The 14,281-nt window shown below is 41.7% G+C and overlaps 2 protein-coding genes and 1 pseudogene across 2 annotated transcripts in view; 1 reads left to right on the plus strand and 2 right to left on the minus strand.

Annotated features, from left to right (window-relative positions):
- The window catches only part of LOC136161629 (small ribosomal subunit protein uS14-like), a 539,148-nt gene extending 532,839 nt beyond the window's left edge, over positions 1-6,309 (minus strand). The window contains exon 1 of the mRNA XM_065926633.1: positions 6,054-6,309. Coding sequence (XP_065782705.1) covers positions 6,110-6,280 — 171 coding nt within the window. The 5' untranslated portion in view covers positions 6,281-6,309 and the 3' untranslated portion in view covers positions 6,054-6,109. The remainder of the gene's footprint in view (positions 1-6,053) is intronic.
- Positions 1-14,281, plus strand: part of LOC136157556 (zinc finger protein 678-like) — a 466,372-nt pseudogene that overhangs the window by 126,601 nt on the left and 325,490 nt on the right.
- The window catches only part of LOC136157568 (zinc finger protein 135-like), a 466,540-nt gene that overhangs the window by 125,456 nt on the left and 326,803 nt on the right, over positions 1-14,281 (minus strand). The window lies entirely within an intron of this gene.

Here is a 14,281-nt window from a genome sequence, read left to right on the forward strand (position 1 = left end):
AAAACTGATCTTTTCCAACCTGTAGACACTGCTGTGCTTTCCAAATTTGCTGGCATATTGCGTGCAGCACTGTCACATCATCATCTTTTAGGATTTGAAATAGCTCGGCTGGAATTTCATCATCTCCAATAGCTCTGTTTATAGTGATGCTTCCTAAGACCCACTTGACTTCTCACTCTAGGATTTCTGACTCTAAGTGAGTGATTACACCATCGGGCTTATCTGATGTGACAAGATCTTTTTAGTCTAGTTCATCTGTGTTTTTTCACCACCTCTCCTTAATAGTCATGTCCAATTCTTTGTGACCCCATGGACTATACAGTCTGTCGAATTCTCGAGGCCAGAATACTGGAGTGGGTAGCCTTTCCTTCTCCAGGGAACCTTCCCAACCCAGGGATTGAACCTAGGTCTCCCACATTACAGGAGGATTCTTTACCCGCTGAGCCACAGGGGAAGCCCAGTATAGTTCATCTCTGTATCCTCGCCACTTCTCCTCATTATCTTCTGCTTCTGTTAGGTCCATACTGTTTCTGTCCTTTATTGTGCCCATCTTTGCATGAAGTGTTCCCTTGATATCTCTCTTTCTCTTTTTTTATTTTTCGGTTAATTTTTATTTTCTATTGGAGTAGAGTTGATTTCTGTTGTGTTTGTTTTAGGTTTACAAGAACGTGATTCAGTTATACACAGATGTATATCTCTTCTGTTCTTTTTTGGAGTCTTTCCCCATATAGATTCTTCCAGTGTATCCGGCGACTTCCCTGTGCTATGTGGTAGGTCCTCTGGCATTATCTATCTGATAAAAAGTACTGTATTTTTGTTAATCGCCATCTCTAAATATCTCCCTGCCACTACATTTTTTTTTAAAGTTGTAAGTTGGGTTTCTATGTCTGTGAGTGTGTTTCTGTTTATAGTTAATTTGTATAAATGTATAGATGCCCCCTCTAAGTGATATTTCTTCTTTCATCTCTGACTTCACTGAGTATGATAAATTCTCAGCCCATTCATGTTCCTGAAAATGTCATTCATTCATTCTTTTGGAGTGTATTCCAGTGTTTAGATGGACATGAGACTCTTCATTTCTCTATAGATGGAACTTTGGTTGATGCTCTGTCTTAGATATTGTCTGTAGTGCTGCCCTGAAAACAGAGGTGCAACTATCATTTTAAATCATGATTTTCTCTGGGTGTAAGGTAAGGGGTGGGCTTGCCAGATCGTGTGGCATGTCTATATTTAGTGTCTAAAGAATTTCCACACTCTTTTCCTTGTGGCTGCATCCACTCAATTACACTCCCACCCACAATGTAGGAGGATTCTCCATGACCCTTGCCCTCAGCAACAATTAACCTTTGAAGCCCTTTTGGAAGATGGATTTTCTGCGAAGTGTGATACCTCACTGCAGTTTTCATTAGTGTTTCTCTAAAAGTGATCCTGAGCATCTTTTCATGTGTTTTATGTCCATCTGAATGCCTTCCTTTGAGAAATATCCATTTAGCTCTTTGCTGGTTTTTCTATTGGACTGATAGGGTTTTTGTTTTGTTTTGTTTTGTTTTTTTGCAGCTTTATCATGAGCTGCGTGAGCAGTTTGCATGTTGGAAGATGAATTCATTATTTTAAACATCTGTTGCAAACATTTATTTTCCCATTCTGATGGTTGTCTTTTTCTTTCCTTTACGGTTGCCCTTGCAGTGCAAAAGCTTTTTAGGTGATGAGGTACCTTTTTAAAGTTTTGTTTTAGTTTTAATTATTCTAAACATAGATTCAAAAAGAACGTGTTGTGATTCATGTCAAAGTGTGTTTGCCTATATTTCCCTCAGGAGGATTAGAGTGATCTTCCGTCCATTTAATCTTCAAGCAATTTGGATTTTTTCTTCTGTAAGCAGTTAGGGAGAGAGTAAATTCCTTCCCTTTCCCCTTGTTTAAGGAAGCTCCTCCCTGTCCTCCACCCTGACTGCTAACAGCTCACTGCCAGCATCAGTGCAGGAGCGTTCCGTGTCTCCCCGTCCTCTCTGCCATTTTGTTCGTAAACGTTAAGACATAGGCCATTCTGAACTGTGTGAGGTGATACGTTCTTGTAGTTTTGATTTTAATTTCTTTAATAACTAGTGATGTGAGCATCTTTTCCTGTGCTTTATAGCCACCTGGATGTCTTCTGGGGAGAAATATCCGTTTAGATCTTTGCCCTTTTCTGCTTTTTCTATTGAATAGCATGGGTTGTTTACATGTTCTGGGGATGAATTCTTTATTTTCACCTTGACTGTAACTTTTTTTTTTTCCTGAGGGCTATTTTGTTTTTCCTTTAGGGCTTCCCTCCTTTTGATCTCTGGTTCCTCTGCTTCTTCTAAATACAACCTGAACATCTGGAAGTTCTCGATTCATATACTGTTAAAGCCTCACTTGGAGAATTTTGAGCATTACTTTACTGGTCTGTGAAAGAAAGTGAAAGTGAAGTCGCTCAGTTGTGTCCAACTCTTTGGGACCCCGCGGACTGTAGCCTACCAGGCTCCTGCCCATGGATTTCTCCAGCAAGAATACTGGAGTGGGTTGCCATTTCCTCCTCCAGGGGATCTTCCCTACCCAGGGGTCGAACCCAGGTCTCCCGCATTGCAGGCAGACACTTTAACCTCTGAGCCACCAGGGAAGCCCAGTGTGCTGTAGCCTGAGCATTCTTTGGCATTGACTGTCTTTCAGATTGGAATGAAAACTGACCTCTGCCAGTCCTGTGGCCACTGCTGAGTTTTCCAAATTTCCCTGCATAGTGAGTGCAGGACTTTAACAGCATCATCTTTTAGGATTTGAAATAGCTCAGCTGGAATTCCATCACCTCCACTAGTTTGTTCATAGTGATGCTTCTTAAGGCCCACTTGACTTCGCGTTCCAGGACGTCTGGCTCTAGGTGAGTGATCACACCATCGTGGTTATCTTGGTCATTAAGATCTTTCTTGTACAGTTCTTCTGTGTATTCTTGCCACCTCCTCTTAACAGCTTCCGCATCTGTTAGATCCATACCATTTCTGTCCTTCATTGTGCCCATTTCTGCATGAAATATTCTTTTAGTATCTCTAATTGTCTTGAAGCGATTTCTAGTGTTTCCCATTCGATTGTTTTCCTTTTTTCTTTGAACTGATCACTGAGGAAGGCTTTCTTATCTCTCCTTGCTATTCTTTGGAACTCTGCATCCAAATGGGTATATCTTTCTGTTTCTTCTTTTACATTTTTGACTTGCAGTTTTGATTTACATTTCTATAACATTTCACACAGTTGAAAACTTTTCATGTGACACTTTTAATAACAGTGTGAGTAAAACTGAGCTTTGGAGATCGGCCTCGTGATCTTTTGCCCTGGTTTGGCTCTTTTTCCCCGACGCACCTAGGACGTTTCTTCAGGCAGGAGTTTCTTCCTTACAGCCCCTGAGTCCTGGTGAATGCGAAGTGCCCTCAGCCCAGGATTTTCCGTTGCTGTACCAAAAGAGGCCACGAGGCGGCAGCATTTCCTCATGCGTCACAATTATCTATTCATTTATTACGGTTAACTTTTATTTTCTATTGAAGTAGAGTTGATTTCTGTTGTGTTTATTTTAGGTTGACAAGAACTTGATTCAGTTATACATAGAGGTACATCTTTTCAATTATTTTTCGGGGTCTTTTCCCATATAGGTTCTTTGAGTATATTCAGTAGACTTCCAGTGCTATTCAGTAGGTCCATATTGATTATCTTTCTGAAAATAAGTAGTGTGTATCTGTAAACGCCAATCTCTTAATGTTTCCCTTCCCCAAACTTTAAAAAAAAAAATGTAAACTCGTGTTTCTATATCTGTGATTCTGTCTCAGTTTATGAATTAGTTCACCTAAGGAATTTATAGATTCTCCGTGTATGTGGTCCTTCGCTTTCCCTCTCTGACTGGCTTCACTCAGTTTGGTAAATCTCTCGGTCAATCCATGCTCCTAAAATGACTTGTTTTCATTTGTTTCGATGGCTGAGTTTTAATGGACAAGATCCTGGTTATTTCTCTATTGAAGGACAGTTTCATTTATGCTCTGTCTTGGAGATTGTCAGTATTGCTGCCCTGAAAATACAGGTGCAACCATGATTTTCAGTTTTGATTTTCTCCGAATCTAAGACCGGGAGTGGGCTTGCCGGATCATGTGTTAAGTCTTCGTGTAGTGTTCTAAGGAATCGCCATACTGTTTCGTTTGTGGCCGCACCCACTCATTTCCACCCCCGCCCACAGTGTAGGAGGAGTCCCTGTTTTCCTCGCCCTCCGCAGCATTTCATCCTTGGAGATCTTTTGGAGGATGGCTCCTCTGAGGGGTGTGAGTGACACCTGGTTGCAGTTTGATTGGCATTTCTGTAAGAGTGGTCCTGAGCATCTTTTCATGTGCTTTATGGACATCTGGATGCCTTCTTTGGAAAAACGTCCGTTTAGATTTTTGCCTGTTTTCCTGCTGGGTTGATTTTTTTTTTTTATCTTGACTGTGTCAGCAGTTTGCATCTTTGGAGATGAATTCCTTGTTTTTTACTTCGGTTGCAAACATTTATTTTCCCATCCTGAGGGTTGTCTTTTTCTTTCCTCTAGGATTGCCTTTTCTGTGCAAAACGTTTTTAGGTTAATGAGGTGCCTTTTTTTTTTTTTTAGTTTAGTTTTATTTTGAATAATTCTGAGTGTAGATCCAAAAAGAACTTGCTGTGATTTATGTCAAAGTGTGTTCTGCATATATTTTCCTCAAGAGATTTAGAGGAATCGTCCCTACAGAAAACTCTTGAATCGATTTGAAGTTCCTAACCGTAAGCGGTTAGGTAGAGGTGTAAATTCCTTCAGTTTTCACAATTTGAAGGAACCTCCACCCCGTCCTCGATCGTGGCTGTTAACAACTTCCAGTCCCAGCCTCAGCGTAGGAGGCCCCCCTTTCTCCACAACCTCTCCAGCCGTTATCGTTTTGAAGGCTTTTTGACAAAGGCCGCTCTGATCATTATGAGCTGATATCTCCTTGCATTTTTTAAAAATTTATTTACATTTCTGTAATATTTCACGAAGCTGAAAGCTTTTCATGCGATGTTTTTAAAAACAATGTGAGTAAAACTGATCTTTTGAGGTCGGCCTGTGATCTTTGGCCCTGTTCTGAATTTTTCCCCCAGCCCAGCGAGGACATCAGTTGGGGAGAGGCGTCTCCTCCTGCAGCCCTCGGTCCTGTGAGTGTTAAGCGCCGCCTGCAGTTTCCCCGCTGTTGTTACCAAAGGCGGCCACGAGGCGGCAGCACACCTTCATGTCCCGCGGCTTTCTTTTGTTGGCTAAATTAATATTTGTTTTCTCTTGGAGTAGAGTTGATTTCTGTTGTTGTGTTTGTTTCGGGTTTGCAGGAACTTGATTCAGTTACACGGAGAACTGTACCTGTTCTTTTTCTGGTTTGTCCCAGGTCGGTTCTTTCAGGATGTTTGGTGGACATCTCTGTGTTATTCAGGAGGTCCTTTTGGATTATCTATCTGATAATAAGTTGTAAGTATGTTTTAATCCCAACCTCTTAATGTCTCCCTCCTGTACCTGCTTTTTTAAAATAATCATGTTGGTTTTCTAAGTCTGAGAGTCTGTTTCTCTTTATAAATTCTTTCATTCGTATGAATTTATAGATTCCACCTGTAGGTGATATATTTCTTTCCCTTGCTGACTGACTTCACCCAGTATGACAAATCTCGGTCCATCCATGCTGCCGACAGTGATATTTTTCGCTGTTTCTGACGGCTGAGTGACGCCCGCGTGCAGACGGGTCAGTGGCTTCACTTCTCTATTGATGGACATTTCGGCGACGCTCTTCACTGTGCTGGGCTCAGTCGCTCAGTCGTGTCTGACTCTCTGCGACCCCATGGCCTGTAGCCCGCCAGGCTCTGCTGTTTTGGGGGGATTCTCCAGGCAAGAATACCGGAGGGGGTTGCTATGCCCTCCTCCAGGGGATCTCCCCAACCCAGGGCTCGAATCCAGGTCTCCCGCATTGCAGGCAGATTCTTTTTTTTTTTTTTTTTTTTTTGAAGTTTTGAAAACTTTTATTTTACATACAAAGAGCTAGTATTATTTCCGCCTAAAGTTGATATGCTTGATGAGCCATCTAAGGAATTTCAGTTAGTCCAATTTAATGAAGCCGATGTCCTTAGCATACTTGCGGAAACACTGGCGGCACATATTGAGGCCGTATTTCCGGATCAGACCATGCCGGTTTGAGCAGACCCGGCAAGAGCGAGAACCCTGGCCGAATTTTCTCGGATGGCTCCAGTAGAGCTGCTGGTGACCCATGTTGCTTTCTCGGCTGCAACGAGGTAAAAGGCTGCAGGCAGATTCTTTACCAGCTGAGCCACTGGGGAAGCTTTCTTAAATATTGCCAATATTACTGCCTTGAAAATATGGTTGCAAATATCATTTTAAATTATGGTTTTCTCCGGACCTAAGGCAATGGGTGGGCTTGCCCGATCATGCAGTAGCTATGTTTAGTGTGTTTCAGCCATCTTCATACTGCTTTCTTTCATTGATGCCCCCACCCATTTACATCCCCGCCCACAGTGAGGAAGATTCCTGTTTGCCTCACCTTCCGCATCATTTAATCTTTGTAGATCTTTTGGAAGATGGCCATTCTGAGGGGTGTGCGTTGATGCCACGTTGCAGTTTTGATGGGCGTTTCTCTAACAGTGATGCTGAGCATCTTTCATATACTCTATGGCCATCTGGATGCCATCTGAAGACAAAGGTCTATTTAGATCTTTGGCCTGGTTTTCTATTGATTGTTTTTTATATTGAGCTGAATGAAATGTTTGCATGCTTTTGGAGATGAATAAGTTGCTTTTACAGAGAAGGAAATGGCAACCCACTCCAGTGTTCTTGCCTGGAGAATCCCAGGGACAGAGGAGCCTGGTGGGCTGCCATCTGTGGGGTCGCACAGAGTCCGACACGACTGAAGCAACTTAGCAGCAGCAGCAGCAAGTCGCTTTTAAAATCTATTGTAACCATTTCCCCCAATTTAAGTGTTGTCTTTTTCTTTCATTTAAGAAAGAAATGGTGGTCCTTGCTGTGCAAAAGCTTTTGAGGTTAACGAGGTTGCTTTTGTTGAGGTTTTTGTTCGTTTTCTTTTTGTTGTTGTTGTTATCCTAAGAGCAAAACCAAGAACGTGCTGTGATTTATTTCAAAACCTGTTTTGCCTATATTTTCCTCAAAAAGTTTAGAGTATCCATCCCTCCACTTAGTTCTTTAATTGATTTGGACTTTCTTTTCTGCATGAGGTTAGGGAGAGACGTAGTTTCATTCACTTTTCACTTAAGGAGCCTCCGCGTTGTCCTCTGCTCTGGCTGTTAACAGCTGACATTGCCAGCATCAGGGTAGGAGAATTTCTTTTCCTCCAAAACCTCTCCACCGTTTACTGTTGGTAGAGTTTTTGACACAAGCCATTCTGGCTGGGGTTAGCTCATATTTAGTTATAGTTTTGATTTGAATTTCTCTAAAATTACTTCATGTTGAAAGGTTTCCGTGTGATTAAAAAAAAAAAAAAACAACTGTGATTAAAACCGACCTCTCAAGACTGGCCTCTTGACCATCTGCCCTGTTTTGAATTCTTTTTCCAGGACCTACCCCAGGACATTTGTTGAGAATAGGTGTTTTTACTTAACATCCCTGAAGGACTGGTGAATATGAAATGCACAGGTTTTTCAGTTGTTGTTACCCAAGCAGCCACAAGGCGGCAGCATTTTTCATCCTCCACTTTTTTGGGTAATTTCTTTTTTTTCCCTAATAGAGTTGATTTCTGACGTGTTTGCTGTGGGTGTACAGAAACTTGATTCAGTTATAAATAGATGTACAGCCGTTCTTTTCTGGGATCTTTTCCCATGAAGGTTATCACAGTGCATTCTTTCAACTTCCTGTGCTATTCAGGTGGTTCCTTTAGATTACCTGTTTGCTGTGTAGTAATGTGTGCATGTGAGAGTTGGACTATAAAGAAAGCTGAGCGCCAAAGAATTGGTGCTTTTGAACTGTGGTGTTGGAGAACACGCTTGAGAGTCCCTTGGACTGCAAGGGGATCCAACCAGTCCATCCTAAAGGAGATCAGTCCTGGGTGTTCATTAGAAGGACTGATCCTGAAGCTGAAACTCCAATACTTTGGCCACCTGATGTGAAGAGCTGACTCATTTGAAAAGACCCTGATGCTGGGAAAGATTGAAGGCAGGAGGAGAAGGGACCATAGAGGCTGAGATGGTTCGATGGCATCACTGACTCAATGGACATGGGTTTGAGTGGACTCTGGGAGTTGGTGATGGACAGGGAGGCCTGGCGTGCTGCGGTTCATGGGGTTGCAAAGAGTCAGACATGACTGAGCAACTGAACCGAACCGAACTGTACATTTTAATCCCTCTTAGTATATTCCTCCTGCAACTTTAAAAAAAAATAAACCAACAATGAACTGGTTTTTTTTTTTTTTTTAAACTCTGGGTCTGTTTCTATTTGCAAGTTTTTTCATTTGCATGAATTTCTGGCTTCCACCTGTAAGTAATATTTTAGGATGTTTGTCTTTGGTCTCATACCTCAGTGTGATAATCTCTCGGTACATCCATGCTGCTGCCCCTGGTATTTTTATTTTCTGAGTGTATTCCACTGTATAGATGGGCCAGTTAGTCTTCATTTTTCTGTCAATGGATATTTTGGTTAATGCTCTGGCTTGGTTATTATGAACAGTGCTGCCCTGAAAATTGAAATGTACATATTCTTTTGAATTAAGATTTTTTTTCCAGATGAAAGCAGGAAGTGCTATTGCTGAAAAATGTGTTAACTCTCTATTTCATGTTTTAAGGAACCTCCAAATATTTTCCTTTGTGGCTGCACCCACCCATTTACAGCCCTGCCCACGGTGTAGGAGGGTTCTCTGTTCCCCTCGCCCTCCGCAGCACTTAAGCTTTGAAGATCTTTTGAGGCCGTTCTGAGCCGTGTGCGGTGATGGATCATGGTAGTTTCCATTTGCAGTTCTTTAATAATTACTGATGTTGAGTATCTTTCCATGGGCTTTTTACTTTCTACGGGGGAGTACAGTTAACCTCTGGGAAGTGGCTTCTTGAAAGTCAGCCCTGTTTGAGTTCTGTTCGTGTGACTTACCCCGGAAGATTTCTTTAGGGCTGGTTTAGAGCCCCACAGGACTTGGTAAGAGCGTCAGCACCGGTTTTCAAGGGGCTGTTACAGGGAATGACCACAAGGTGGCAGCATTTCCTCGTGCCCGCTCTGATTACCTGGGCAACCAGACCTTAGGGCAAGTCCGCTTTCTGGGTTGTCAGTGAGAAAGCATCCCGGGGATCTTCCCGACCCAGGGGTTGAACCCGCTTCTCTTCTGTCTCCTGCATTGGCTGGTGGATTCTTTACCGCTAGCGCCAACCGGAAAGCCCTAAGGCTTGTGTCTCCTTACTTCTTCCCCCTTACCCTTCATCCCTAAGGCGATCGCAACGATTGCAACACCCCTCTGCAGAGGGAGCTGTCCTCTCAGTGGGGTGACCCTAAGGAAGGAGGCTGGAGGTGGGAACCCCGCCACCAGGAGACACGGGGCCCAGGGCACTTTGCAAGGCTCTTCCAGCCCAGAGACCCCACCATCCTTTGGGGGGGACGAGATTTCGTTCTGCTGCAGGAGGGTCCCCTGGATCTGGAGACTGTGGACTCATACAGAGGGGAACAGGAAGCCCATGTCCATCGAGATGAGGGGCTCATTGGCTGGGATATCCTCCCCAGCGCCCTCAGCCCCAGGACAGTCCCGCCTGGGGACCCAGCCTTCTCAGGCCCGAGGGATGTGACCCAGCCCAGATCCCCAAGGCCTGAGGGGAACAGAACCAGCAGTTCTTTTGTCTTTCTTTCTTTCCTATTCTTTTTTATGTTTATTTTGAATTTGAGTGTATAGATGACTTGCATTGTTGTGGGTTTTTTGTGTGTATGTGTAAAGCAGCATTATTCATTTATACATAGATGTATATGTGTTCTTTTTGGGTTCTTTTTCTCTTATAGGTTATTTATAGAGTCAAAGTAGGGTTCCTTGTGATCTACAGTGGGTCCTTATGGATTATTTGCAGTGTGTATATGTTATTCTCAACATATATTTCTCCCTGCACCCCGCCCTTCATTTTTGGTAACCATAAGTTTCTTTACTAAGTGTATGAAATTACTGTTTTGTAAAGAAGTTCATTTGTTTCCGTGTTTGGATTCCACCTAGAAGTGATAACATGTGATACTTTGTCTCAATTACTTCACCTAGTGTGACGTCTCTAGTTCTTTCCTGAATGGAAGTGGCATTCTTTCATCTTTTTTGGCTGGGTAATGCCATGGTATCTGAACCCCATCTTCTTTAACCATTCATCTGTCTTCTACACTTAGGTTTCTTTTGTGTCTTGGTGATTGTATCCAGTGATGCCATGATGGTTGCTGTGCAGTATGTTTTGAAAATTTGGTTTTCCCAGGATCCACGCCCAGGCGTGGGATGCTGGGTCACGTGGTACTGTGTTGTTGCCTGTCTGAAAGCCCCTCCAGAGCGGATGCACTGATTTACATTTCTACCCACAGGGAAGGAGGGTTCCCTTCTCTCCACACCCCCTCCAGCATTTATTGTCGAATTTTTGAGGTGGCCATGCTGACTGGGGAGAAGTGATCCCTCACTGAACTTCTGATTTGCATTTCTCTAACGATTAGGGACGCTGAGCATCTTTTCACGTACTTTATGGCCACCTGGATGCCTTCTCTGGATGCCTTCTCTGGAGAAATGCCCATTTTGATCTTTGGCCCAGTTTTCTATTTTTTTTTTTTTTTTAATTGAGCTGCATGGACTGTTTGCATGTTTTGGAGATGAATTCCTTGTATCTCCATTTGCAAACACTTTTTTTCCCCACCCATTCTGAGGGTTGTCTTTTTCTTTCATTTAAGGTTTACCTTGATGCTCAAATGCTTTTAAGGTTAATGAGGACCCATTTGTTTAGTTTATTTTATTATTCTAAGAATGAATCCAGAAAGAACTGGATGCGATTTATATCAAAGCATGGTCTGTATATTTTCCTCAAAAGCTTTATACTGTCCATCCCTCCATTTAGATCTTTAATTGATTTGGCGTATGTTTTTCTGCATGGGGTTAAGCAGTGTAGTGATTTCATCGTCTTTTCACTTGTTTGAGGAACCTCCACCTTGTCGTCCATACTGACGGTTAACAGCTTACCTTGCCAGCATCAGTGTAGGAGGGTCCCCGTTTCCCCACACCCTCTCCAGCATTTACTGTTTGCAGACTTTTTGCCAGTGGCCATTCTGATCGGAGTGAGGTGATACCTCATTGTAGTTTTGGTTTGAATTTCTATAAGTTTTAGTGATACTGAAATCTTTTCATGTGATTATTTAGAAAGACTGTGAGTAAAACTTATCTCCCAAGGTTGGCTTCTTGACCAGTTGCCAGGTTTTGAGTTCTTTTTCCAGGGTCTACCTAAGGTCATTCGTTGACAACAGGTGTTTATTCCTTGCATCCCTGAAGGCCTGGTGAATAAATAATACATGCCCATCTACACAGGTTTTAAGTTGTTGCTACCCAAAGTGGCCACAAGGTGGCAACATTTCTTCATGCCCCACTCTATTATTTTTGGTCATTTAAATTTTTATATTCTATTGGAGTAGACGTGATTTCCGATGTTGTGCTTGTTTTTGGTTTTCAGGAACTTGAGTCAGTTATACATAGACATAATCTATTAGACATGTGCCTTCTATTACATTGAGAAAAACTGTACTTTGGAAAAATATATGTTTTTAGAGGTTCTAAAATATGTTCTTGAGTTTGCTAATCAGAGACTGCCAGTGCAGCAAATAGTTCACAATTGCTTTCATCTTGGTTTTCACTGGGGGTTAATTTTTTAAAGGTTAAAATTTATGGACTCAAATCTACTAAAGTGACAAGGAAAATGTTTGAGTATGTATGGCAAGTCAGATATGTGCTGTCAGGGAGAGAAGAATATAAAGACTGGAAATATTTTTGTTGTAAAAAAGTAATGATAATTCTATTCTCTAGTCAGTCATTTATAAATGGGGAAAAGTAGAGCAAATTAATAAATTCTTGGCCTTGAGAGGCCTTTTGGGAATTTAGTCTCAGACTCCTGAGGAATTACGGCAGAGTCAGTATAGAAGAAGCTGTGTGGTCAGCACACCAGACTTATTTTTAAAACAAATTAGTCTCGGCCTAGTTTAATGAAAATGGAGGCAATTTTAGAAAGACAATATGTTTCACTAAATATTAAATTCTAGTTTTGTTAATTAAAGTCTATGTTTACTAAGAAGCTCTTATGACACAGTTCCTTGCTTTTATGTTATAATGCTAATGAGAGCTAACTGAATTATTAAGGGGCTCTCTAAGTTCATCTCTAAGACTTGCCTCAGTGATCAATCTTTGGATAAAAGTCGGAATCTCCATGATCTATAGCCAGGAGATTAACACCATGCTACATTTACTTAACAAACTAAGTCAGAGGACCTGGGACATATTGACTATACTTTTTTTTTTTTGGTTGGAGGCTAATTACTTCACAACATTTCAGTGGGTTTTGTCATACATTGACATGAATCAGCCATGGAGTTACATGTATTCCCCATCCCGATCCCCCCTCCCACCTCCCTCTCCACCCAATTCCTCTGGGTCCTCCCAGTGCACCAGGCCCGAGCACTTGTCTCATGCATCCCACCTGGGCTGGTGATCTGTTTCACCATATATAATATACATGCTGTTTTTTCAAAACATCCCACCCTCACCTTCTCCCACAGAGTTCAAAAGTCTGTTCTGTACTTCTGTGTCTCTTTTTCTCTTTTGCATATAGGGTTATCATTACCATCTTTCTAAATTCCATATGTATGTGTTAGTATGCTGTACTGTTCTTTATCTTTCTGGCTTACTTCACTCTGTATAATGGGCTCCAGTTTCATCCATCTCATCAGAACTGATTCAAATGAATTCTTTTCAATGGCTGAGTAACATTCCATGGTGTATATGTACCACAGCTTCCTTATCCATTCGTTTGCTGATGGGCATCTAGGTTGGTTCCATGTCCTGGCTATTATAAACAGTGCTGCGATGAACATTGGGGTGCACGTGTCTCTTTCAGATCTGGTTTCCTCAGTGTGTATGCCCAGAAGTGGTATTGCTGGGTCATATGGCAGTTCTATTTCCAGTTTTTTAAGAAATCTCCACACAGTTTTCCATAGTGGCTGTACTAGTTTGCATTCCCACCAACAGTGTAAGAGGGTTCCCTTTTCTCCACACCCTCTCCAGCATTTATTTCTTGTAGACTTTTGGATAGCAGCCATCCTGACTGGCATGTAATGGTACCTCATTGTGGTTTTGATTTGCATTTCTCTAATAATGAGTGATGTTGAGCATCTTTTCATGTGTTTGTTAGCCATCTGTACATCTTCTTTGGAGAAATGTCTGTTTAGTTCTTTGGCCCATTTTTTTTTATTGGGTCATTTATTTTTCTGGAATTGAACTGCAGGAGTTGCTTGTATATTTTCGAGATTAATCCTTTTTCTGTTGCTTCATTTGCTATTGTTTTCTCCCAATCTGAGGGCTGTCTTTTCACCTTACTTATAGTTTCCTTTGTAGTGCAAAAGCTTTTAAGTTTCATTAGGTCCCATTTGTTTATTTTTGCTTTTATTTCCAATATTCTGGGAGGTGGGTCATGGAGGATCTTGCTGTGATTTATGTCGGAGAGTGTTTTACCTATGTTCTCCTTTAGGACTTTTATAGTTTCTGGTCTTACATTTAGATCTTTAATCCATTTTGAGGTTATTTTTGTGTATGGTGTTAGAAAGTGTTCTAGATTCATTCTTTTACAAGTGGTTGACCAGTTTTCCCAGGACCACTTGTTAAAGAGGTTGTCTTTTTTCCATTGTATATCCTTGCCTCCTTTGTCAAAGATAAGGTGTCCATAGGTTTGTGGATTTATCTCTGGGCTTTCTATTCTGTTCCATTAATCTATATTTCTGTCATTGTGCCAGTACCATACTGTCTTGATGACTGTGGCTTTGTAATAGAATCTGAAATCAGGCAGGTTGATTCCTTCAGTTCCATTCTTCTTTCTCAAGATTACTTTGGCTATTCGAGGTTTTTTGTATTTCCATACAAATTATGAAATTGTTTGTTCTAGTTCTGTGAAAAATACCGTTGGTAGCTTGATAGGGATTGCACTGAATCTATAGATTGCTTTGGGTAGAATAGCCATTTTGACAATATTGATTCTTCCAATCAATGAACATGGTATGTTTCTC

This window comes from Muntiacus reevesi, chromosome 2, assembly GCF_963930625.1.
Source record: "Muntiacus reevesi chromosome 2, mMunRee1.1, whole genome shotgun sequence".
NCBI classification, from domain to species: domain Eukaryota; kingdom Metazoa; phylum Chordata; class Mammalia; order Artiodactyla; family Cervidae; genus Muntiacus; species Muntiacus reevesi.